Source organism: Macaca nemestrina, chromosome 10 (assembly GCF_043159975.1).
Source record: "Macaca nemestrina isolate mMacNem1 chromosome 10, mMacNem.hap1, whole genome shotgun sequence".
NCBI classification, from domain to species: Eukaryota; Metazoa; Chordata; class Mammalia; order Primates; family Cercopithecidae; genus Macaca; species Macaca nemestrina.
The window spans coordinates 88,232,897-88,260,314 of record NC_092134.1 but is presented as its reverse complement, the minus strand read 5'-3'; the positions used below and the strand labels follow the sequence as shown (position 1 = coordinate 88,260,314).

The 27,418-nt window shown below is 38.3% G+C and overlaps 1 protein-coding gene across 4 annotated transcripts in view; it reads left to right on the top strand.

The window, feature by feature from the left end:
* Positions 1-27,418, top strand: part of LOC105470094 (anoctamin 6) — a 218,630-nt gene that overhangs the window by 129,504 nt on the left and 61,708 nt on the right. For all 4 annotated transcript variants that reach the window (XM_011721844.2, XM_011721846.3, XM_011721843.3 and 1 more), the window contains 5 exons: positions 8,078-8,143; positions 9,080-9,367; positions 9,570-9,683; positions 11,690-11,805; positions 18,299-18,433. In XM_011721844.2, the coding sequence (XP_011720146.2) occupies positions 8,078-8,143; positions 9,080-9,367; positions 9,570-9,683; positions 11,690-11,805; positions 18,299-18,433 (719 nt within the window). The remainder of the gene's footprint in view (positions 1-8,077; positions 8,144-9,079; positions 9,368-9,569; positions 9,684-11,689; positions 11,806-18,298; positions 18,434-27,418) is intronic.

Sequence of the window (27,418 nt, the reverse complement as noted above, 5' to 3'; positions counted from 1 at the left end):
CACCTTTTTAAAAGATCATCTGTAAAGGAGTACAGCAGGATTGGCAAAAATCAGCTATACCAAATTCTCTCATAAAACAGGCTTGACAGGGATAAATAATCACAAAAGAATAGCTGTGTGCACCTGTGCATGCATATATGCACAGAAAAGGTGTGTCCTAGAAAACAGGATTTCCTAAACCTGTCCTGTGAGAAGTCACCTGGGTTGCTTGTTAAAAATAGATTGTCCAGGCCCTATCCCATACATGCTGAGTCAGAACCTACCTCCGGGAGAGGGGCTCAAGAATCTGCATTTTAAATAAGCTCTCCAAAGTTGTTCCTGTAAGCAGGTAAGTTTGGAAAATACTTTACTGAAAACCTTTATTGTACACTTAACTAATACAATAGTTATCTTGGCAGTGAATTATGGGTGTTTATTTTTTCTTCTCTGAAAATTTGTTTTCTGTGTTACTCAGAATGAGCATTTCTTTCTTTTGTGATATTGATTTAAAAGTCATATTTGGAAGTGAACTTCAGCTACATATTCACTCCATCCTATTTTTATCATTTAAAATGCTCGTCTGTTTTTTGTCCCCTAATGAACATACATTACTCAGTTGAGTAAATTCTTCATCAGATCAGTCCACTAACATTAAATGTTTTTATCGCCAACACGTGAATTTAAATTAAGTTCCAATTAAATAATGTATTCTACTTACCAAACCTTCTGGAGAACATGACATATAACTAATAACTGGCACAGTAATCAGACTAATTTTTTTTTTCACAAATTAAGTACCTATGACTTATTTCTCTTGCATCTTTGTAGGTTAAAAAAAGATTGGCAAGTTGAAAATACAATGACAGCACCATCAATACTTTGCCTGACAAAGCTCTAAGAATATTTGAAATCAATCTATTCATATATTTCATTAATCCCAACTGATTTCTACTTTATCATCACAGTATATTCATTAATTTTACTACTTAGACATTGCAATCTCTGCTTTTTACACTGAAAATGGTGGGTAATAGAAAGAAAATGGTAGATATTTGTGTTTACACTCAGTACTATTACTGTGTAATTCACAAGTAAGTCCTTCACAACAATGACTTTACTAAGCCAAATGAGATGTGTAATGTGTAATCCAGGGTGCATAGGGATAGAAAGCTTCCTTAATTATGCCAGTCTGTCCTTTGTGATTTTGATTGCTTTATTCTTTATTTCCCTGACAGCTTTATTAACCTCTCAAAAGAGGTATGAAGAAGATACCCATTTCTGGAGTGTGGCAGGTGCTTTTGTCCTTTTTCACGTTGAACCGCCAGTACCATTCTCCACCATCAGTAATAGAATCACATGCATCTTTTTGTGATGTACATAGGTCCTCAGTGATTGCAGTCACTTTGGCTTTACTAGAATTCTAGTAGGTTAAAAAATAAAATTTGGTTCCAATGCAAATGAATTTGCTCCCCTAGAGATACAGACATTTACAACACAATTTAATTTATGACTAGCCTTTTTGTTTTTAAAGTCATGAGCCTAGTTTAAACATTTTGTACTGCCAAATAGAGATCATAGACTATCAGTTTAGGTTCTTATATATAAGGTTTCCAGTAAGAGACACAGATAATTTTTACTTTAAAATTGTGTGGCCTCAGATATTCATTTATTCAGCAAATATTTATTGAGCAATGGCTATGTCAGCCAATATGCAATATTAATTATCTTTCATTTTTAACATGGAAGACAGCTCTACCCTAATTTTTTAAATGTCAAGAACACTGTTACTTATCCAAGTGTAAATTCTACAGTGAAGTAAAGATGATTTCATATTAAAGACACTTAAGCAGTCTCTCCTTAAGTAAGCAGTCCTTTCCTGATATGTGCCTGTTTGACAAATATAGCACATATGCTAATTTACTTTAGCTACCCAACAAACCAAGAAAACTCGTTTGATCAATTTTTTAAATATTCCACTAGTTATTTGTGAATTGCCATGCCAAAGGAAAATAACAAGAACTGTCTTCTTAAAGTAACACGAAGGTGATATAGTAATGTGTTTAAGCAAATAAAAATGTCCTATCCTTGATTCAACTGTTTAAGTATTTATAGTTGGTGGTAAAAAGAGGGCATTATAAACCAACTCCAAGGTCTACCAATTATCCTGAGAGAAATCAGGTAAATATCTCCGGAGTTTTTTATAAAGAGCTAAAATAGAATGCAACCTTTCTGGAGGGCAGTACAGCAATATATATTAAAGAACTTAAAATTGAATACACTCTTTAACAATTTTACTTTTAGGACCTTATCCTGAGGAAATAATAATGGATGCACAAAGATTTTTCATAATAGCAAAAAGGTAGAAACCACCTAAATATCCAACCATTTGAAATTAGTTAAATAAATAATGGTACACCTCTCTGAGAGAATATTATCAAGCTCTTAAAATGAGATTGAAGGGAAGTATTTCTAATGTTTTCTGCATCTATGATATTATATGTGCTATGCATTCTCACCAGCAACCTTATATATAGAAATGAGGCAGAAGAGATAAAAAGATATGTTCACAGCCTTCAGAGAATGAAAAGATAGATATCCATCAGATATCAAAGAAGGTAGCCTGAAGATCAGGATAGCCAAGTGGTGTAGAAGAGTCAAGAAGGGGGAGTCTAGGTGACTCTCATAAAATGGTGTACTGGTGTCCCACTGCAGGGTTCCCATATTCATTAATTTTATGAGTTCCCATAAAATGAGTTCCCATATGAGTTCCCATAAAATGGTGTACTGGTGTCCCACTGCAGGGATGAAGGGTCACTGGGTGCATGGTGTAGAGGCAGAGTGAGTGGGGTTGCCTGTTTTGTTAGATATTTGATATTTAAAACAGAGATGAGCCTCTAAGCCCTGCGGAATAGAGAGAATTTCTTTTTTTGTTGTTGTTTTTTTTTTTTTTAAGGAATAAGGGAAGTCGAGCAAGTTGAAAGGCAGAGAGAAGGTAATGGTGATGGCTGACATATCTACAGTGCTTATCGTATGCCAAGCATCATGCTGAGTGCTTTATGCCCATGATCACTCTTAATCCTTAAAACAATCCCAAAATGAAGCTATTTCTTCCCTTCTGTTTTTAGATGAAACTGCTGATGCTTATAGAGCTGATTATTTGCCCAGACATCACAGAGCTAGTAAATGGCAGAGCCAGGATTTCAATTTTGACTCAGAATCTAACCACTATGCCCAGGAGTAACAGGAAAACCAAAACTGCAAGAACTACAGGGGCTATTAGAACAAAATCTGAGAAGAGAGAGTCCCTTGAAGGTGATGAGTTGTAGCCTCAGTTTAGAAACTCCACCAAGAAGGTACATGTCTGACTTGCACTATTAAGCATGTTGCATTCATAGCTGATACAGCTGATACAACCCAGACAGAAATATTTTGTGTTTGGTATGTCTGACATAACTGCCCTCATGTGGGGCTGGCTCATTCTGGGCTCTCTAAGCCTCATTTCTTTTGTCATCTGGTAATTCAAATTCTGAAGCGTCCAGGAATCACTTCATGCTGTGGATGTCCCTGTGCTATCTATCTGGTGTTGGTGTACTTCAGAATTAAGCTGCATCTCTCTTTCTACACCATGTCCTGTAATACCCATAAGTAAAAGAACATGGAAAATATGGGGGGCTCAGAACAAAGGAGCCCAGTTGCTGCACTGCAGCAATTTATACTCCCTAGTTCATTCTGGCGTTAACAGGCAGTCATCGATCCACCATTCACTCAGTTTATTCATTCATTAGACATTTATTGCATGCTTACTCTGTTATAGGCTTGTTTTAAGTCTTAATGATATCAAGATTAAAAGACATCTCTGAAGTGAGGGCAGTAATTGAACAGCAGGCAGGGCCATGGGAGGATTTAATATTCTTAAGACTGGGAAACATTTAAGGTGTTTTTTGGCAGAGGAGTAAAAGCAATGAAGAGAAAAATGGGAGGTATTGCCAAAGTAAGCTCAAGAAGAGAGATGAAAGGATGGACTTCTAACACCAAGAAGAGAGGTGGTGCCCAGCTGTTGATAGGTAGAAAGAAAGAGACTGGCAGGAGTTTCCAGTGGGTGGCTGCCCTTTTCTGTGTAAGGAAGGAGGTGAGGTCACCTGCAGAGCATGCTGGGCTGGAAGTTAGGTAATGAGTGCAAGGAGCACCTTAAATGTTTGGAACAGCTCCCTAGTGGATAGCTAGGGGCCAGGAAGGAGACAGGCCAACTGCGATGGAATCATGAATTTATAATAAGGCCATTGAACAGAGTTACATGGTTTTTTTTTCCTACCAGCACTTAATTGTTAAAGCACCCATCAAGCCACTGGAGAAGACCCTCTTCTGACTGATTCTCCTACTCTTCTAATGAAGACATTTGTCTCCAAGAGCTAAAATTCTTGGGCCTGAGCTTTCACATGCTAACTGAAATTCATGACTGAATTTTAGAGGATACCAAAGACACAGGCATGGATCCTGCTATGACCTGCTAGTGAGACCATCTGGGTTGCCCTTTGTACAGCCTCAGAGTGAGTCATCTCCCCTGAAGGAAAGAATGCCACGGTGCCGGTCCTTTTCCCTCCCTCTACTGTACCATGTTTTAGGTTTTGGGCTAACATGTTTTCCCTAGTTTGTGGCCTCTCTGTTAGTCAGGATTCTTGCTTACCGGTATCAGAAATGAACTGTAATTTAAGCATATCAAGAGTTTATCAGAAAAATGTTAGAGAACTCACAGATTCTCCTGAAGGGTTAGATAAATAAGCTTAGAGATACGCAGCCAGAAGCAGTACCTTAAATTCTGCTGCAGGAGAAAAAGCACAGTTGCCGTCCTGAGCACAGGGCTGCTGCCAGCACCGCTGGTATCACTGACTAGCAGTGGCTATGGGAAGCTCCTGCCATAACCTCTACCATTTCTGGAACTGGCATTTGCTCTCTTAGCCACCCCAGAATGTATTCTGCTGGGCCTGGCTGCTTTGCATCACTAGCATTCAGTTTGGAGCCTGGAGCCAGGTAGTCTAGTTGGCAGGGCCTAGCTCAAGTGCCAGGAGCTGAATTTCATGGGAGACCAGGAAAAGGAGTGTCTGTGTTTTTATCTGCTTATAGTGGATGTGGGCTCTGGTAGGAGTTTAAAATGAGTGGCCATAAAGAATGACAGATGTCCATTACAGTGCCAGGAAGCACATGAATAAATGTTTCAGTCATTCTGTATTGGGAGAAAGTCTTAGGTCACTGGACACTAAGTTTCTCTATAATTCCTTTGTAACAGACTAATTTAAATTCTTCTTTCAGTCTCCAGCACTTTGCAGGATGCTTGCAAAATAGAATGCACTCAAATGTTTGTAAATGAACTAATGCTTGTTGAGTATATTCTTTCAACAAATATGTGTTAGGTATTGTATTAGTTCTTACATTGCTATAAGGAACTACCCGAGACTGGGTAATTTATAAAGAAAAGAGGTTTCATTGGCTCACTTCTGCAGGCTGTACAGGAAGCATGGCTGGGGAGGCCTCAGGAAACTTCCAATCATGGCAGAGGAGGAAGGCACATCTTATATGTCTGGAGCGGGAGGATAAGAGCAAAGGGGAGATGCTACACACTTTTAAATAGCCAGATCTCGTGAGAACTCACTATCACGAGAACAGCAAGGGGGGAAATCTGCCCCCATGGTCCAGTCACCCCCCATCAGGCCCCTCTCCTAACATTGGGGATTACAGTTCGACATGACATTTGGACAAAGACACAAATCGAAACCATGTCAGGCATATACTGATGAACACTGTCTGTGGGATCAAAATGCTTTACCCAGTAATAAAGAGGTAATCAATCAGAAATAAGGACTGGGCTCCTATATAAGAATCACAGTGTGAGTGTTAGGATTTAGAGGGAAGAAGTACTGCTTAGATAAGAAGTAGAATGAATCTGAGTCAACTTTCAAGTTCAAGTTGGGAATATGGTGGGTCAGAGGTAGAAAGTGCTGAAGAACTTCTCAGGATGAATTGCAGAGATGGCGGGGATGGGGACACCCAGAGGGAACAGTCATTTGCGGGGAGCAGAGTAGGAGAGCTGTACCTGAAACTCTCCTGAACCACTATCTGAGTGGGGCATTTCCAGGCCATTTGCTTGTTTTTAGGGAAGTTATACCACTTGCTGGTTTCCTCTGCTACTCTATTGTACATTCAAATTGCAGCAAACAGTTAAATGTACTATATCTGTACAACTCTTAGAACAGTGTCTGGCATGTTTTAAGTACTGTACAACCATTTATTAATGATATAAAAATAAAGCAATATCCTTTTTCTGATACTTCTACACAATACATCAGGGATTCCACTTGGACTCAAATTTAGCCAAATACCAAGTATATTCTTTTAATTTTTGACCTTTGATCTTTTTCCTGCAGCTTCACCTACTTCTAGTTAATGGGATGTTTATTATGTTCTAGGCCCTGTGCATAGCACAGCAGCTCATCCCCACTTTGTCCCTTTAGAGTGGGCAGATCATGAGTACTGCTGCCTGGGTAAAATGCCTGACTGCCAGATCCACTAGATGATCTCGACCTGGACCTAGCAGTTCCTCTCTATCTTGGTAACTGCTGTGCTAAATACTCCACCCAGCTTTTTCAGCTGTCTTCAGTGTAAGGCTTGCTCCAAGTTACCTTTCGTCACTATTGTAAATGAAAATTCTACTTCATGTGCTTTACGTAGTTTAAATCATATCTTCACAAGACCCTAAAAAGGAAACAAGTGGGTTTTCTTAATTCTACAGATGAAGAAAATGAAGCATGAAGAGTTTAATTTTCTTGTCATGGGTCATGGAGCTGACAAATAATAAATTCAGATTTCGAACCCAGGAAGTGTGGTTACAGAGCTCATCTTAGTCCATTTTGTGCTGCTGCAACAGAATTCCACAGACTAATTTATAAAGAACAGAAATTGATTGGCTCACAGTTCTGTAGGCTGAGAAGTCTGAGATCAAGGGGGCTGGCATCTGGTGAGGACTTTCTTGCAGTGTCACCCCCACAGTGGTGGGGGAGAGAGAGGTGGTGGGGAGAAACAAAAATGGGGCAGGGGGTTAGAAACAAAAAGGGGCCAAACTTTTATAAGGGGCCCATTCCATGCTAATGAAACCCCTCCTGTGATAATGTCATTAATTTGTTAAGTCTGCCCGTGTGACCTGATCACCCCTCAGTGGGCCCTACCTCTCAACACTGTTGCATGGGGGATTCAGTTTCTAACATGATTTTGAGGGGACATATTTAAACCATAGCAAAGCTTGTGTTCTTAACCTCTGTGTCTACTCATTTTCTTCATTTCACAAAGCAGTATAAACTATTTTGTCATGAAAAACATTCTTTTTAAAAGGTCAAACAAGTCTCCATCTTTGCATGCTTCCCTTACAACTTTGGGCGCAGCATGGCAAAAGCCTAGGCATCTAAAATTTAATATCGATAAGTGTAGTAAATTCTGTATCTTTTGAAATGGCTATGTAATATAGATTTAGTTCACTATTTTTATAGATTTAGACATTTATAGCTTCACAAACATCTCAGTCTTGCAGACAGAAAAAAATTCTCTGAATTTTGCCAAAATTGCCTGTGTTGTTTTATTTAATTTGGTCAAGATATGCTGGGATGACGCATACACATCCAGTAAGTGAACCATTTGAATGGTATGGAAATCAAATTTTTAAAATCTGGGATCTTCAACTCTGAAAACTCGTATCAGTGAATAGGACTCAGAAAGCTCAATTTGTATGCTTTTGTGAGCCAAAAAGTACATGGGATTGTGTCAAAGCAGGATACTGTTATTTACCTCAGATGATTGAAACCCCACCAGGACAGCCCAGAGCCTGCGAGGGTGCCAGGGCATCGAACTACCCTCCACTGCATTCTCTTGGGGATCCAACACTCACACGTCACCAGCAGCAAGAGCTGCTTCATTGCTTCTGTTCCATTGGAGCTGATGAATTTCTTTTTCAGGTCCACGCTAGTTTGGTTTTGTTATTAATATCGTTTTAAAAAATGCCTTTTTCTGCCTTTGGTAAACTAAAGGTCTAACATATTCCAATTTCTTTTGACAGAGGAAAAGACAAGCATACGAATCTAACCTTATCTGTCATGGCCTGCAGTTAGAAGCAACAAGATCAGTAAGTATTGGTCCCTTTTCAGCCCTTGGCTGACCACTGTTCTTGGGCAGCTTCGTGCCACTTGGAATACTGGGGTGACATTGGAAACACGCAGCCCTGGCCACATCTTAGTCATAGACTGGGAGAGGAGTCAATCAAAATCTGCATTGTATAGAATGTATTCTTTTTTTCTGATCAAAACCAGCAGATCTTTTTTAATAGCCAACGAATTTTACAATGAATGCATGTATGAATGATTATTTCTGCCTTTAAGAAACTTTTAAAAGCTTTTCTGTTATACAAAAAATAGTTTATGGTAAATATTAGGAAACATAAGAATAAGGAAAATAATCTGTATCTTAATGATCCATAAATAATTTTGCAGTCCTTCTGAGCTGTTTTCCTCAAAAATATATATATATACACATTTTTTATCTTTCAAAAAGGAGAAAATTACCACTTCACAGTTTTATAATTTGCTTTTTCCCTTTAATATGTAGCAAATGGATTTATGGCAATAAACATAATTCTTTGACATTTTTAATAGCCACATAATATGATATTGAACAGATAGACAATAGACAGTTCAAAGTTTAGAAAATTAAAAATTTTTCATTATGATAGCACTACAATGAATATTCTAGTGTTTTTACTTTGTCAATTATTTGGGTAGAGTGATAGACAAATAAGTTTGGTTTTCTTCATTTTATAAATTATTTTCATAGTTTTATAAACTGATTATTTGAATTTCTTAATGATTCAAACCAAGAAATTGTCTTTAAAGCAAAAATTTTTGATGGTTTGCAAATCTATTTTTATTGTTATCTTCACTTTTAGTGGTGTTCTCTGTATTTTTTTTTTTAAGCTACCAACAACATAAGAAAAATCTGTGTGTTTTAAAATTGTGAAAATAGTTGGTTTGGTTTCTTGTTCTGTGTTTTTATTTTTTCAATATAGGTTTTGGATGACAAGCTTGTATTTGTAAAAGTACATGCACCGTGGGAGGTGTTATGTACTTATGCTGAGATAATGCATATCAAATTGCCTCTGAAACCCAATGATCTGAAAAACCGGTCCTCGGCCTTTGGTACACTCAACTGGTTTACCAAAGTCCTCAGTGTAGATGAAAGCATCATCAAGCCAGAGCAAGAGTTTTTCACTGCCCCATTTGAGAAGAACCGGATGAATGATTTTTACATTGTTGATAGAGATGCTTTCTTCAATCCAGCCACCAGAAGCCGCATTGTAAGTCTAAACCACATTTAGTTGCTCTCTTGGGGTAATTTGGAACCTGCTGTTTTGTGGTTTGGTTGGTTTGGTTTTATTTTTAAAAACTGCACAAAAAGAAAAGAAATATGCCAGCAGATTCATGTTACAGTAGTAAACAATGATTGGATTGGCTAGTTACACTGTATAAACCACATACTCTATTTTGGAATCTTTTTAGGTTTACTTCATCCTCTCTCGGGTCAAGTATCAACTGATAAACAATGTTAGCAAGTTTGGGATCAACAGACTTGTAAACTCTGGGATCTACAAGGCAGCTTTCCCACTCCATGATGTAAGTTAAAAGGCAAAAATGAACTAAAAGACCTTCTGTATACTCTGGTGTTGACAATAGCAAAGGGCTAACTTTCCTGACTGTTTCTTCCTCAATAAAATGAAGGGAACATACTGCAAGATTACAAGCTCATTTAGGGTAAGAACCAGGTCTTTTGTTCACAGATGGATCCCAGTCATAAAGATACTCAGTTTTAAAGGAGCAAATGAATGAATGGACAGTGCCTCTCTCACAGTTAATGTGTAAAGCAGTATAGATTAGCAGTTAATCCGTGTTAGCATTTCTGGGACCAAAATGCCTGCCCTGCCACTTTCTAGCTAGATGACCTTGTGAAAGTCATTTAGCCTTTCTTCTCCATTTCTTCATCAATAAGCTGGGAATAAATTATAACCTACCTCCTAGAGTTGTTAAGAGCTTTAAATTAATCCATTAAATTAATCCAAATGTTAGTCCCTAGCATATAATAAATACTATTATAAGTGTTAGCTATTTTCATAATTACTAACAGATGTTATTATCAACCAAAAAAAATTAGTTCTTTGTCAGCAAAATACAAGTTAGACCTTCTTATTTATCATTTTCTGTAACATAGACTTTACTTCCTCATTTGGAATATGATTTTCAAACTGTCCCCTGGAATATCCCTGGGCTTTTAAAAAGGCATCTGTCAGGGTGGTTGTGACAATGGCAGTACCCCAGATTGTTGACATTTTTTTAAGGACTATATTCTGAGATTACGGCAACCCCTCAAATTCAAGAGTACTTCTCTAGCCGAGAACATCTCTCGTGAAATGAAATTTTTAAAATGTGACCACTGTAAATGCAGGGACATTTACAACTCCATCATTGAAATAAATACTATATTATATTGCATTATTACTTTGTTATATTCACTATCAATTCATCTGACTCTGTAAGACCAAAGAAAGCAAAGACTGATACTGGTAATTGCTACTGTGTAGTACATGTATTTGTGGATAGACAATATTGAAATGTACTAAATAACATAATAAAACTAGGACACTGAACAGCAGCTTGACACACATGGAAAAGTAGAGAACAGGGAGCTGGGTGAAGTAAATACTGATCCTAAGAGACCCAATGTAGCCATCCAGCCTGAGAGTCCATGTGTTTTACTTTTGTACCCCACTGAATTTAGCTAATAGCGAATAGCAGGACATGAATTTTGAGGCTGCTTGCAAATAGCTGTCACGAATATTAATTTGGGGTGCCAAGGTTCTATAGCAGTTGACATTTGCTTTTGGTCAGGTCTTTTCCACTAAAGCCTCTTCTAATTGCAGTGGTCCTATATTCAGGCTAACAGATGGTCCCATGTGGTATTTGAGAGGGAGATGTGTGAAGGTCAGGGCCTATGCCCTGATTTGGCTGGGTGGTAATCTGGTTCTAGTGCCAGAAGAAGAAAAATGAGTTAGGAAAAAAAACAACTGGATTTAAGCAGGAAGTTTTGTTTCTTGAATAAGCTAAGTGTATAACATGATATCAAGCTTTGTTTTTTTTTTTTTTTTCTATCTGTTATCACAGAATAACTGCTGAACTGGGGGCAAAGAAGCCTAGGTTTTAGAATTGACCCTGCTGTTAACCAGCCAAGGCCCTGGTTTCCCCATTGTCCGTGGAGAGGGGTGGGCTATCCCGTGTTCCTCTGGTGCAGTGATTTGGGCACTTGGGTGGCCCAATTTTTCATTGTGTAGGACTGCCCCCACTGAAAGCATTTTAAGCATCTCTGGGGCCCTCACAGAGTCCCTGCAGTGCTCCCCAGGATTGTAACACCGAGTCATTCATCCTGCCCACATTCACAAATGACCCCCAAGGAGGCTAGTACCATGCCTGGTTAAGAATCACTAAAAATTAGATGGTATTTCCACCCCTTCCAGCAGGTGAGGACCCCTTATTCACAACGGACTATCAAATATTTGTATCACATTTAAGAAACAGATTTGTGAAAATATGATGATTATGGTGCTCACCTGTTCCCTTCTGCGTCACAGTGCAAATTCCGCCGTCAGTCAGAGGATCCCAGCTGCCCTAATGAACGGTACCTTCTGTACAGAGAATGGGCTCATCCTCGAAGCATATACAAAAAGCAGCCCTTGGATCTTATCAGGTGAGGGGTTGTAGGGAGTACTCCAGGGGGAGGCACTCAGTGTGTTACCCCACAGCATCTGAATGTGACAGTACTCATCAAGACTCTTGCCAGCTAAGGGAGCTGACCCAGAGTGCTGGGCTTCGTTGGCCAGGGTTTTTACTGAGGCTTAATTGTGTGGGCGTGATTAATTGAATCATTACCCATGTGGCTCAATCTCCAGTACCATCCTCTCCCTGGAAGATGGCCAGTAATATGTGGCTCAAAGCTCCAGTTCTCCAATTGTATGGTTGATCTTTCTAGCATGGCCAGCCTCCACCCTGAGTCATCTCATTAGCACAAACTCTCTAGAGGCCCACCATGAGCCACTTCACTGGCATAAACTATCAGGCATAGTCCTAGGGTCCCACCGTGAATAAAAAGGCACTCCTGTCTCTCAGGAAGTTCCAAGGGTTTAGAGGTTACCTCCTACCCAGGAACTGGGATGCAGACCCACCAAATTCCATATTGCACAGAAGTAAATGTTAGATGTAGCCTCTATTGTATGGTAAGACATATGCATTTTTACTCTTTTCTTGTGTCTGCTGCTAGGTTCTATTTCATTGTATCCCACAAGACACAATGACTAGCTCAAGAGTTTTTCTTCCCAAAGTACGCTGTTGGTTTTCCTCCAGAAGCTTACATTGTTTGGGCAGTGCTGAGGATACTGGCTTGTGGGAGATAGACCAAGAACACCAATAAAATATGAAAATAAATAAACAGAATTTCTAATTGAAGTGAAGAAAATAGAGCAATAGGATGGGAGGGCAGAGTGGGAAGTGAGTTTAGGGAGTCATCTTTGAGGAGGTGACATTTAAGCTGAGACCGGATTGTGAAGAGAAGTCAGTACTTTGAGGACTTGGGAGAAGTCCTTCTAGGAATAGGAGCAGCTTGTACAGTGGCTCTGAGATGCACACACATTTGGCAAGTTTGAGGAAACATCAAAGACCAGTGCTAGTGAGAAAGAGAATGATAAGACATGAAGTTAGAGGGGTGGCAGGAGTGCCGAAAAGAGTTTAGACTTTAATTGCAGTGAGAAGCAGTTGTAATATTTTAAATGTTTAAGTCATTGTATCCTATTCACAGTTTGCAAAGATAATGTGGAGCATGGATTATAAGGGGTACAGGAAGCAGGGAGACCACTAGGTAGGAGGCTGTTTGAGTGAGCCAGGCAAGAGACTGTGGGAGCAGATTTGGGATGTGTTTGGGGAGTCGAGTCAACAGGACTTGTTTATGGATTGCATGTGGAGAGTGAAGAGGAGAGGAGAATTAACTTCATGACTGCCTGGGTCACGTACCTGTTTTTTTATGGTGTCTCAGTGCCCCGTGCACTTGCCACCTACTTGAGAAAACTACTAGACCTTAAAAGTGAAAGTTTTAAACAAATGAATATTTGTTTTGTTTTACATTTTCCATGGGAAATTTCAAATATATACAGAAATAGAGTATCATCGCGAGCCTGCATTCATCTGTCACCCAGCTCCAAAAAGTATAAACTCATAGCTAATCTTGTTTCACTTTTACTCCCACTTCTTTCCCTCCCTACTCCACTGGATCATTTTGAAGCAGACTCCAAATGTCATATCATTTCATTAGCATCTATTTCTAAATAAGGTGTCTTTTAAACATAACCAGAATACCCCCTTTTGAAAAGGAAGGCTGGGTGAGGTGACTCATTCCTCTAATCCCAGCACTTTAGGAAGCTATGGCAGGAGGATCGCTTGAGGCCAGACTGAGCAACATAGTGAGATCTAGTCTTAAAAAAAAAAAAAAAGGCCAGGCATGATGGCTTACACCTGTAGTCCCAGCTACTCAGGAGACTGAGATGGGAGAATTGCTCGAGCCCAGGAGTTTGAGGCTGCAGTAAGCTATGATTGTGCCACTGCATTCTAGGGCAACAGAGTAAGACCCTGTCTCCAAAAAAAAAAAAAAAAAAAAAAAAAATTAATATCATCAGATAATCAGGATTCAGATTTCCCTTATTGTCCCGAAAACAACTTAATGGTTTTTTAGTTCAAAGCAGGATCCAAACATGGTCCAGAGGTTGCAGTTAATACAATCTCTCAAATTTCTTCTGGTCTCAGTTTCACTGTTTATTTCTTGTTTTCCTTGCTGTTGTTGAAAGAATGCCTTGCATTCCCTGTTTTGCTGATTTCATTCTCTCCTGTGGTGGTGTTGAACATGTTCCTCTGTATTTGCTATGACTACATAATTTGTGTATTTGCATTAGCTAAGTAATTGGATCCTCATCTAGAAGCTTAATCTGATTGAGGTTAGATTTTATACAAGAATACGTTATACGTGGAGTTAGGTACTTATATCAGAAGGTATATAATGTCCATTTGTCTCTCTTTTTTGTGATGATAGCATCTATCAACAATCATTGCTTAGATTCATTGTTTCATAAGAGATTTCTTTATTTTATGTGATCATACTTGGATTCCCTTGTCATTCAATCACCGAGATTACAGTCATGAAGAGGCACTTTCATTAACTCTGTTTACCCTGTAAAATAAGATTTTAAAAGATGTTTGTACATATGTAAATATTTGAGGTTGACATTCATGTGAAGTTTCCATTTTATTAATTTCCTTTTATGTTAAGCCAATAGCATCTGATGGCAGAGTGATGGGTTCTTAATCATTTTTTATGTGCTCGATTTTTTATTTATTTATTTATTTTTGCTTCAGTAAAGAAAATTTCGCGACTATTTTGAATATATTTTGCTAGGGGAAATGCATTTAACTGTCCCCTGTCCCTGGTGCACATGTTCTTTCCCTTCATTGCTTCTCAACTAGTAACCCCTTGAACATTCAGGCTATTAAACCTCATCTGTGGTTCCCAGGGATTACTGAAGGGAAAATGGGCTCTTTCCATTTGGTTTCCCAAAAAGCAAACCAAACTGGAAACAGCAACCTATGGGAACCAGACTTTGCACAGGTGAAAAAGAAAAGTTTCCCTCCAAACTCCCATTTTTTACCCCCAGAGTAATAAAAGAAAATAGGGTATTCACCAGACAAGGGCAGGATCCTATAAGAAAGGATTGTTGTGAGAATAAAATCTAGCTCTTGGAAACTGAAAATGTGATTAGACAGAAAAACACCAATAGAAGCCATTAGAAAATGAAGTTGAAGAAATTATGCAGAGCATAGAGCAAAATTTATAAAGGGATAGAAAAGGGGGAAAGGATAAAAAATTAGATCAGTCCAGGAGGTACAATGTATAAATAATAGGAGTGTGAGAAACCAGAGGATAAAAAATGTAGGGAAGAAATCTGAGAAGTACTTCCAGAGAAGTATCTGAAGAACTGAACATCATGAGTCTCTAGGTGGAAAGAGCCTGCTGAGTACCCAGCCTAGTGGATGAAAATAGAGCCACTGAGTCACTCCAACACGATGGCTCAGAACACTGGGGACAAAGAAGATCTTGCTAGCCTTTAGAAAGCAAAATGAAAAGAAAGTCATACAAAGGATCAAGACTCAAAAGCATTGTGCTTCTCAATGACACTACACACTAAAAGACAGCAGTGACTTCACATGTCTAAGGAAAGTTTGACCATATCTGTGTAACTCTATGTATGCTCAAACTGTTAAGTATGAGGAATTTTCACAGTTTAGATGTGCAAGGTAATGGAGGAGGTGCTCCACCAAGAAAGAAGACCTAAGAGTTAGTTAACAGGATATGCCAGCACAAGAGAGAGGGACAGAGAGATCCCAGGTGACACAGTTCTGTGGCAGGGCTTGGAGAGTCATTAGTCAAGGTTGGAGGAGGTCTGAGGGCATTTATTCAAGGAGTTGAAACTGATAGATGATCTCATGTGTTTGAAACTATTGAGAAAGTGACACATTAGGGGAGAGTCTGGGGTTGAATTGTTGATAAGTACACAAAACTAAGCAATGAGCCATGAAGACAATTATTAACTCTAGGGAGAACAAGATACTGAGCAGGGAGGAAAAAGTAATTATAGCAATGACTTGATTCAGCTGTGAATAGTGTTTATAGAATCATAATAATGTAAAGCAAGAATATTAATCTAACCAAAAGTTATATTGTAACTATGTGAGGATGGCAGGAATAGAGATGTGGATATTTAGATGAGGCGAGGGGTTGCAAGAGAGCTTAATCCACATCGTCCAGAATAGAAAGTCAATAGGTGATGCACCAAACTGAAAAATCAATAAGCAGCACTTCTTGCATGTTATTTAGAGATAGGGAAGTAAATATTCTAAGCATCAACTATAGGAGTTTAAAGTGACTGCTTCTGGGCAGCAGGAAATAGGTGAGGGGGTAAGGGACTGCTCCTTTTTATAACCAGCCTTCTAGAGCTATTAGACTATTTAATGACTATATACTTGTAATTTTGATTTTAAAAATCAAAGCTGAATTTTGTTAAATGGATTTTAAGAGTTGGGACTTATTTGGCAGAGAGGGACAATGATCAGAAAATATTACATTTGAAGGAATCCTCATTATTTCCAGCTTTTCAGCAAGAACTAAGAGACAGATTTCCTTTTAAGATTTGAAAAATCTTTCTGGCCTTGCTTACAATGTAACAGGCATGCCTTAGAAAGTATTGAACTCCTTGTCACAGTAAATAACCAAGCAGAGACTGCCTGACTAGCTCTTTAAACACAGCAGGGTATTTTTTATTATTGGGAGGTTGGACCAGGCAACTTCTAAGATTCTTTCCAATTTAAATATGGCATTTCCAGGATGGATGGCTGATGAAAACTTATTACAGAGAGCATAACCAAAAAGAGGCCAAGGCATCTCGAATCCACGGCCAGACTTCTCTTCCGGGCTCTATCCTGAGCCTGCCATTTGCCTGCCTTCCGTGAGCTAGACAGCAAAGCTCCGGTCATGTGAAAATCACCACACTGTGTTCCTCCCATCTCCCGATTCCACCCTCAGGTCTGTCTCAGCTCTTCCTTTTTCCCTGTGAATGTGACCTACACCCAGGCCTGTGACCCATGGAGCTGGTCTCAGACCTTCCCTGTGAGTGCTGGTCCAGCCCAGGGATGTTCCTGTCTGAAGTCTCCCAGGACTCCAAGTTTTGCTCAGAGCTGAGTCCCCACAAGGCTAAGACCAAGGAGTTCAGCCCAGCTCCATACTGAGCCTGAAGTCTCACGCAGGCCTCAGAGTGAAGTAAATCTCCTTGTTCTACAGATCAAGATGAAGGCAGAAATGAGTCAGTCTTGGGGAATATCAGCAACAGCAGCAGTCACCTGAACCGTCTCTTCATTCCTAAACTCTGCCTGACTGTACTTGACATTCCTTTCAGGAACAATTCTGGCACTGCTTCTTGGTCAGCCTGCACTCTTTAATCTTGCCTACCTGGCCTCCCTTTACCCCAGAGTATACCATTAACCAGTTTTTAAAAATTAGGAAAAAATAGAAGAGCTAGATATAAGGAATACAGGGTGATGGGTTTCTCAGTCATATGCATCCTGCCTTCTTTCATTCGTACATCAGTTTTGCAAAAATTTTGGTCAGAGAGACTTCCACTACAGATTAGTATTATTATTTTTCCTATTATTATTGCAGTTGCCCCTTGAACAACGCAGGGGTAGGGCACTGGCACCCCCACACACATACAGTCGAAAACCTGCATATAAATTTTGACTCCCCTTAAACTTTTAATGGTCTGCTGTTGACTGGAAGTCTTACCAATAACATGAACGATCAGTTAACACATATTTTGAATGTTACATGTATCATATACTATATTCTTGCAATAAAGCTAGAGAAAAGAATGTTGTTAAGAAATCATAAGAGTATATTTACCATTCACTAAATGGAAATAGATCATCATAAAGGTCTTCATCCTTGTCTTCACATTGAGTACGCTGAGGAGGAGGAAAAAGAGGAGGGTTATTCTTGCTGTCTCAGGGGTGACAGAGTGGGAAGAGGTGGAGGAAGTGGAAGGGGAGGCAGGAGAGGCAGGCACACTAGCTTTATCTTTTATTGAAAAAAAAAAAATCCACATCTAAGTGGACCCATGCAGTTCAAACCTGTGTTGTTTAAGGCTCAACTGTATTTGTGATTTATGTTACATTTCCTCCAAGGAACTTCCCTAGTTAAGTAAAAGCAAATAACTGAGCAGATTGTTCATGTTCATTTGTCTCATGCATATGAAGAACAGTCTTTTGGAGAATGTGTAAAATAGTGCTGATCTTTACAAAGAATGATAGTAATACTCTGTATGTATTCCATAATCAGCATTTTTCTCTTCCTTGCTGTATTTTAATATACTTTCACCAGGCAAACCAGCGATAGTGATCAGTTCTTCTATAATGTGTAATACACTTTTTGTTTCATAGAATTCAGGGTCTGTTATGAAAATGAATGTTTTAAGGGTGAATCGAGTCAGGTTTAAGCTTAAAGCCTCCTTTATTTAAAATCAGAAATTAATATTAGGATGAAGCTGCAGAGTAATTATTTGTATCTTCTAAAAATAATTTCTGTCTTTCTTCAGGAAATATTATGGAGAGAAGATTGGAATCTACTTTGCTTGGCTGGGCTATTACACTCAGATGCTTCTCCTGGCTGCAGTCGTAGGAGTGGCTTGCTTTCTCTATGGATATCTTAATCAAGATAACTGTACATGGAGGTAACCTCTGTTTATTCCTTGTTGCCATGCTGAAAAGTTTGTTAGACATAAAATTATTTTCATGATCTTAAACTGTTTTGGTAAGACAAGACTGACTGGAGAACTCTCATTGCTTGGATGATATATCCCTTTTGTTCTGAGCATAATAACTAAGTGAAATGGAAAAATTTTTTTCTTAGATAATCCAACCCAGTTTCAGACAGGAATGTAACCCCTAGGAAACACTCCAATATTTTAAGACAATATTTTGTTTGAAAAAGGAAGGAGGACTGGAGGCTGGAGGATTGCCCTTGAACTTTTGGCCCCCAGAGGAATGTACACTCAGCCCTGCAGATGTGAGCCAAAAGCAGCTCTGATTTCTTCAGGGTTCCACTGGGAAAATTAGTGGGGTTTTTGTTTTTTGTTTTGTTTTACTTTTAGAAATGACTTCTTAATATATACTAAAAAGTGCTTGCTTAAAAACTCAGTAGTTGTTTCGGTTTTTATGTTAAAAAAATAGTTCATACAATGTTTTAAAAAATGTAATCAAAAATTAATTTGTGCTGAGGTTGAAATTCAGACACCAGTTGCACTGTCTAAAGGGATATATGTGGGTGCCAGAGCACTCTGAATTTCACCATCACTGTTCTGAATGGTATTATTAGACCTCTGCTTTTGGTGGTCTCAACTTCCAGCAGGGATGTAGCAGGGAACCAGGCATTTTCTCTTGATCATCTGGCCGCTATCCAGGTGTGCCAGCCAGATCAAAATTTCTGGGCACCGGCAATGAGCTGATAACCAAATTTTACAAGCCCCAAGCATGTCAGCGTGCTCCTGAGGTAGGTTGCTTACGTGGCAGCCCTGATGAATAGACATAATTACCCTTCGATTTAACAGAGGATTCTGAGCGTGTTGTACCCATTATGGCTTCGTAGCTCGAAAGCTGCAGATGGCTTTAAAGTACTCTTCCCTCCTCACTGAAAAAGTGTTTTGGGCCAAAGGCCGAATGTTGTTACCTTTTCTCTAAATTCGTCTTCAACTTCTCTGTTGGTTTCTACATTGTTCTAGTTTAAAAAAAAAAAAATCTCAAAAATACATTTCAAAGTGCAAAAGTTGCATTTTTATAAGGTCCTCATGGGTTGTTCTTGTTAAAACTCGTTTTACGAAATCACCGTGATAGTTACACCACATATTTCCTAGCATTTCACACAGATTAATTTGCAGAAAATAGAGGGAAGTTCTTGGGGATATACTGCCTGTGCTCAAAACTATTTGACTTTAATTATTTATGAGATATCTGTAAAATATATACATTATAAATATTTTCAGTTACTTTTATAGTTTCTATCAAATGCCCATTTGAAGCTGATGCCCCTCTTTTTTTTTTTTTCTTTTTTTTTTTTTGAGGCAGAGTCTTGCTGTGTCACCCAGGCTGGCGTGCAGTGGCATGATCTCAGCTCACTGCAACCTCCACCTCCCGGGTTCAAGCGATGCTCCTGCCTCAGCCTCCTAAGTAGCTGGGATTACAGGCGCCTGCCACCAAACCCAGCTAATTTTTGTATTTTTAGTAGAGACAGGGTCTCACCATGTTGGCCAGGCTGGTCTCAAACTCCTGACCTCAAGTGATCCGCCTGCCTCGACCTCCCAAAATGCTGAGATTACAGGTGTGAGCCACTGTGCCCAGCCCTTATGCCCCTTTTAAAAATAACAGCTATATACAGATATTATTTATATACCATAAAATGCCCTTTTTAAAGTGCACAATTCAGGTGTGCCCCTTTCCCTTAGCCCCTGGCAACCACTAATCTATTTGTTTTCTGTTTCTAGGGATTTACCTATTCTGGACATTTCATAAAAGCATTTAAATATTTTAAATGCTTTCTATTCTTGTGAATCTACTCAGTATGTAATAAAATAGAAAATATTAAAAATTTGTAAACAATTCAGGTATTTTAAGTGCATTCACCAAGTTGTGATCACCACCATCTAATTCTAGAACATTTTTATTGCCCTCAAAAGAAACCAGTGCCCATTAGCACTCACTCCCTAAACCCTTTCCCTTGGCCCCTGGCAACCACCAATCTACTTCCTGTTTCTATGGATTTGCCTGTTCTGAACATTTCATAAAAGTGGAACTATACAGTATAAGGCCTTTTGTGACTGTCTTCTTTCATTTCACCCACTCTTTGAGGTTCATCCATGTTGTAGCATGTATCAGTACTTCATTCCTTTTTTGTGGCCAAATAACATCCCATTATATGTATAAACTGCATTGTTTATTCATTGATAGACATTTTGGTTGTTTCTACTCATTGGCTATTATGAATAATTCTGCTATGAACATTCATGGACAAGTGTTGGTGGGGACACATGGTTTCATATCTCTTGAGAATATAACAAAGAATGGAATTGTTGGAATATACAGTAACTGTAGGTTTAACATTTTGAGGAGCTGCCATAGTATTTTCCAAAGTGACTGCATATTCTGCCTGCAGTGTATGAGGATACTAATGTCTTCACATCCTCATCAGCACTTAAAAAAAAAAAAAAGCCATTCTAGTTGTTATGAAGTGGTATGTCATTGCAGTTTTGACTTTGTTTTCTCTAATGCCTACTGATGGTGAGCATCTTCTCATGTGTTTGTCATTTGTATAGCTTCTTTGGAGAAATGTTCGTTCAAATCCTTTGCCTATTTTAATTGTGTTGTCTTTCTATTGTTGAGTTGTAAGCATTTTTTATATATTTGGGATAGAAGTCCCTTATTGTATATTGTCTTAGTCTGTTTGTGCCGCTGTAACGCAGGACCACAGACCAGGTAATTTGTAAAGAATAGAAATTTATTTTTCATAGTTACAGAGACTGGAAATTCCAAAATCAAGTTGCCAGCATGTGGTGTCTGGTGAGGGCTGCATCCTCTGGAGGAGAGGAATGCTGCGTCTTCACATAGCAGAAGGCATAAGGGCAAGTGGGGAGAACTTCTTTCATCAACTCTTTTTATAAGGGCACCTAATACCATTCATGAGGTACAAGCCCTCATGGCCTAATCGCTTGTTAAAGTCTCCACCAGTTAATACTACCACACTGGCAATACCTAAATTGGAAGAGACATATTCAAACCACAGCAGATACATTGAAAATATTTTCTCCTATTCTGTGGATTGTGTTTTCACTTTCTTAATAGTATTCTTTGAAACAAAATTATGTTTAATTTTGATGACCTCTAGTTTACCTTTTATTCTGTTATTTGTGCTCTTGGTGTCATGTCTTAGAAACCATTCGGAATCCAAAGTCATGAAGTTTTTTTTAACATTTATCTTCTAAGAGTTTTATGGATGTAGGTCTATGATTTATTTTAATTTTTGTACCTGGTATGAGATAGAGTCCTACTCTGTCATTTTCTATGTGTATATCTGGTATACCAGCACCATTTTTGAAAAGACTGTTCTCTGTTGAATTATCTTGGCACCCTTGTTGAAAAGCAGTTGGCCAAAAATTTAAGAGTTTGTTTATAGACTCTCAGTTGTTTTCCGTTGATCTACATGTCTGCATTTGATGCAAGTACTACACTTTATTGATCACTGTAACTTTGTAGTCAGTTTTGAAATTGGAAACTTCACATTTTCATTTTTCTTTTTCAAGATTGTTTTGGCTATTCTGGGTCTTTTGCATTTCCATGTGAATTTTAGGATCAGCTTCTCTATTTCTGCAAAAAAAAAAAAAAAAAACCACCTGGAATTTTGATAAGAATAATGTTGATTCCATAGGTCAGTTTGGAGAGTATTGCCGTCTTAATAATATTAAGTCTTTTAATCCATGAACACAGGATGTCTTTTCATTTATTTAGGTCTTTCATTTCTATCAACAATATTTTATAGTTTCAGTGTATAAGTCTCATACTTCTTTTTTCTCTTAAATTTATTCTAAGTACATTGTTCTTTTGATGGTATTATAAATTGTTTCCTTAATTTTTGGATTACCTATTGTAGTGTATAGAAATGTAATTGCTTTTTTTAATATACTGATTTTTATGTGTGTCCTGCAACCTTGCTAAACTGGCTTATTTGCTCTAATAGTATTTTGGGTGGATTCCTTAGGATTTTTATATACAATGTTATGCTGTCTGTGAACAGAGGTAGTTTTACTTCTTCCTTTCCAATTTGGAGGCCTTTATTTTTTCTTACTTAGTTGTCCTACTAGATCCTCCTATATAATGATCTTAAGAGGAAAGCATTCAGTCTTTGACCATTAAGTATGATATTAGCTGTGAGTTTTTTTGTTGATACTCTTTATCAGGTTAGGAAAATTCTATTCCTAGTTTTTGAGTGTTTTTAATCATGGAAGGGTGTTGGATTTTGCCAGATGCTCTTTCTGTGTCTATTGACATTATCTTGTGTGTAGTTTTTGTTCATTATTCTATTAATATGGTATGTTACAAGAATTGATGATTTTTGTACTTTGAATCCTCCTTGCATTCCTGGATAGATCCCACCTGGTCATAGTATGTGGTACTTATTATATGTTGCAGGATTTGGTTTTTTAGTATTTTATTGGAGATTTTTCCATCTATATTTGCAAGAGATATTAGGTCTCTAGTTTTCTTATGTTGTCTTTGGTTTTGGTATCATCACAATACTAGTCACATAGCATGAGTTGAGAAGTGTTCCCTCTTTGCTTTTAAAAGAGATTATGAAACATTGGTGTTAATTCTTCTCATCAGTGAAGCCATCTGAGACTGGGCTTTTCTTTGCAGGAATTTTTTTTTTCTGCTAGTCCATTCTCTTTATTTGTTGAAAATAGGTCTATTCAAGTTTTCTATTGTTGCTTGAGCTAGCTTAAGTAGTTCATATTTTTCTAGGAATTCATCCATTTTATCTAGGTTGTCTAATTTGTTGGCTTATAATTATGCATAGTATCCCCTTATAATCCTTTTTGTTTTTGTAGGAGTAACAGTAATGTTTCCCCTTTCATTTCTGATTTTAACCATTTGAGTCTTCTCTTTTATCTTTATCGGCCTAGCTAAGTTTGCCAATTTTGTTATCTTTTCAAGGAACCAACTTTGTTTTGTTGTTTTTTTTAACTTTTCTGTCCTCTGTTTCATTTATTTCCATTTGTTGGCTTTTGGTTTTAATATTTAGTTCATGTATATTTAATGTAATTACTCATGAAGTAGGAGTTACATCTGCGATTTTGCTATTTGTTTTTCATGTGTCTTTTGTCCCTTGTTTTTCTGTTCCTTCATTACTACTTTTTTGTGTGTTAAATATTTCTAGTATGTCATTCTAATTCCATTGTTGTTTCTTTATTGTTTTTTAGTGGCTTCTCTGGGGATTATAATTAACAACTTAATTTAAAATAATATAGTTAAATATTATTTGAAATTTTAATTTCAAATAGTATACAAAAACTTTACTTTGGTATAGATCTGTTCCTTCTCTACTCCTTTGTGGTATTATCATCATGCAAATTACAACTCAATGCATTATAAGCTCACCAACAGTTTCATAATTGTTGCTTTGTGTCTTTTAAATAAGATAGAAGAAAATAGTGACATACAAAAATATGCTTACACTGCTTTTTATATTTATATATGTAGTTAGCTCTATTACTGCTTTTTATTTCTTGAGGTGGATTTGAGTTACTGTCAAGTGTCTATTTAAGCCTGAAGGACTCTCTTAGTATATGTTAAGTGTTTCTTGTCCGTAATGCTTAGGACCAGAAGCGTTTCAGATTTCAGATTTTTTTTCAGATTTTGGAAAATTTGCATTATACTTACCATTTGAGCATCCCAAATCCAAAATGCTCCAGTGAAGATTTTCCTTGAGTATTATGTCAGCACTTGAAAAGTTTTAGATTTTGGAGCATTTCAAATTCAGGTTTTGGGCTTAAAGGTGTTTAACCTGGGCTGGGCACAGTGGCTCATGCCTGTAATCCCAGCACTTTGGGAGGCTGAGGCCAGTGGATCATGAGGTCAGGAGTTCAAGACCATCCTAGCTAACACAGTAAAACCCCATCTCTACTAAAAATACAAAAAATTAGCCAGGTGTGGTGGCACATGCCTGTGGTCCCAACTACTCAGGAGGCTGAGGCAGGGGAATTGCTTGAACCCAGGAGGCAGAGGTTGCAATGAGCTGAAGTCACGCCACTGCACTCTAGCCTGGGTGACAGAGCATGAGACTGTGTCTCAAAAAAAAATAAATGAGGTGTAATCTGTCTAGGGCAGGTGATATGGTTTGGCTGTGTCCTCACTCAAATCTCATCTCAAATTGTAGCTCCTGTAATTCCCACATATTGTAGGAGTGACCTGGTGGGAGATAATTGAATCATGGGTGTGGTTTTCCCCATATTGTTCTCATGGTAGTGAATAAGTTTCACAAGATCTGATGGTTTTATAATGGGAAACCCATTTCACTTGGCTCTCATTCTTTCTTGCCTGCCTCCATATAAGACATGCCTTTTGCCTTCTGCCATGATTGTGAGGCCTTCCTGGCCATGTGGAACTGTGAGTCTGTTAAACCTCTTTTTATTTTTAGATGAACCAGTCTCAGGTATGTCTTTATCAGCAGTGTGAAAATGGACTAATACAGCAAGTCTGTGCCAACAACAGATTCTTTCAGATTTTATCTGGGAATGTCTTAATTTCTCCATTTTTGAAGGATGGGTTTGCTGGAGGTAGAATACTCGGTTGACAGTCATTCCTTCAGCACTTTGAATGTATCATCCCACTGCCTCTGGCCTCCATGGTTTCTGTGAAAAGTTAGCTGTTAATCTTACTGAGGACCCTTTATATGTGATGAATCACTTTTCCCTTTCTGCTGTCACCATTCTTTGCCATGTTTTCTTTGTCTTTGTCTTTAGACACTTTGAATATGATACTCCTCGGTTTAGATCTCTTTGAGTTTATCCTACATGGAATTTGTTGAGTTTGCTGGATGTGCAAAATAGTGTTTTCATTAAATGTGGGAAGTTTTCAGCCACTGATTATTATTTCTGTTTCTCTCCTTTTTTCTCTGGGACTTCTATAATGTATGTGTTGGTATATTTGATGGTGTCCCACTAGTTTCTGAGACTGTGTTCCTTTGTCCTCTTTCCTTTTTTGTTCCATTTCTCAGACTGGATAATCTTAATAGACCTAGCTTTCAGTTTGCTGATTCTTCTGCTATTTCATATCTGCCGAGGAGCCCTTCTAATGAGCTTTTTATTTTAGTTATTGTACTTTGCTAATTGTTTTTTTTTTTTTTTTTTTTTTGAGACGGAGTCTCGCTCTGTCGCCCAGGCTGGAGTGCAGTGGCCGGATCTTAGCTCACTGCAAGCTCCGCCTCCCAGGTTCACGCCATTCTCCTGCTTCAGCCTCCTGAGTAGCTGGGACTACAGGCGCCCACCACCTCACCCGGCTAGTTTTTTGTATTTTTTTTTTAGTAGAGACGGGGTTTCACCGTGTTAGCCCGGATGGTCTCGATCTCCTGACCTCGTGATCCACCCGTCTCAGCCTCCCGAAGTGCTGGGATTACAGGCTTGAGCCACTAATTGGTTATTTTTAGTAATTCCTATCTCTATTGATATTCTTTTTGTCATGCTTCCTTTAATTATTTAGGCAAGATTTCCTTTAGTTCTCCAAATACGTATAATTGCTAAATATAAAAAGTCTTCATGTAATAAATGCAATATCTGGGTGTCCTCAGGGACAGTTTTACCTACTGCTTTTTCCTGTGTTAGGACCATACTTTTCAGTTTCTTGGTGTGTCTTGTAATTTTACGTTGAGAACTGGGCATTTTAAGTATTATAATGTAGCAAATCTGGAAATCAGATATTTTCCCTCTTCAGAGTTTGTTGTTGCTTCTGTTTATTATTATCACTGCTACTGCTGCTTCCCTTTGTTTAGTTACTTTCCTGAACTACTTGTCTTTGTCATGTGTGACCATTGCAGTCTGTGTTCAATAAGATTTGTTGTTAGCTAATGATTGGATTAGCTAGTAATTGCATTAAATGCCTACTACCAGTAATTTTCGTTTCTCTGCCTTTGCCTCATGGCTCTGTGTGCATGTGTATTGAGGAATGTGTTTAATGCTCTAGCAGGTAGTTTTCAGTTCTTCCTTAGCTTTTCCTTCTTGCCAATGCAGAACCTCAAAGTCAGTCAGAGGTGAGGGATTAAGGTTTTCTCAGGTCTTTCTTGGCCATGTGCACTATCCTACACATGTGCATGGCCTTCTGCAATCTCAGAAATATGTTGGAACTTTCTAGAGCCCGCTGTGCACATCTCATTTCCTAATTTTTCCTTTTAAGTTCTTTCGTTGACCACTTGTTAACCTCTACTGGTATCACTGCCTCAGGCAGCTACAATGTGAAATAATTCTTGCCAATTGCTTTCAACAGACACTTTGGTGATAGTGTTGTTCACAATATGAGCTCTGAGTATGAGGTTTGAAAAGAATGACAAAACATTCATATACCCCAATAACAGAGAGCCAAATCATGAGTGAAATCCCATTCACAATTGCTTCAAAGAGAATAAAATACCTAGGAATCCAACTTACAAGGCATGTGAAGGACCTCTTCAAGGAGAACTACAAACCACTGCTCAATGAAATAAACGAGGACACAAACAAATGGAAGAGCGTTCCATGCTTATGGATAGGAATAATCAATATCGTGAAAATGGCCATACTGCCCAAGGTAATTTATAGATTCAATGCCATCCCCATTAAGCTACCAATGACTTTCTTCACAGAATTGGAAAAAACTGCTTTAAAGTTCATATGGAACCAAAAAAGAGCCTGCATTGCCAAAACAGTCCTAAGCCAAAAGAACAAAGCTGGAAGCATCACGCTACCTGACTTCAAACTATACTACAAGGCTACAGTAACCAAAACAGCATGGTACTGGTACCAAAACAGAGATACAGACCAATGGAACAGAACAGATCTTTGACAAACCTGACAAAAACAAGAAATGGAAACCTGACAAAAACAAGAAATGGGGAAAGGATTCCCTATTTAATAAATGGTGCT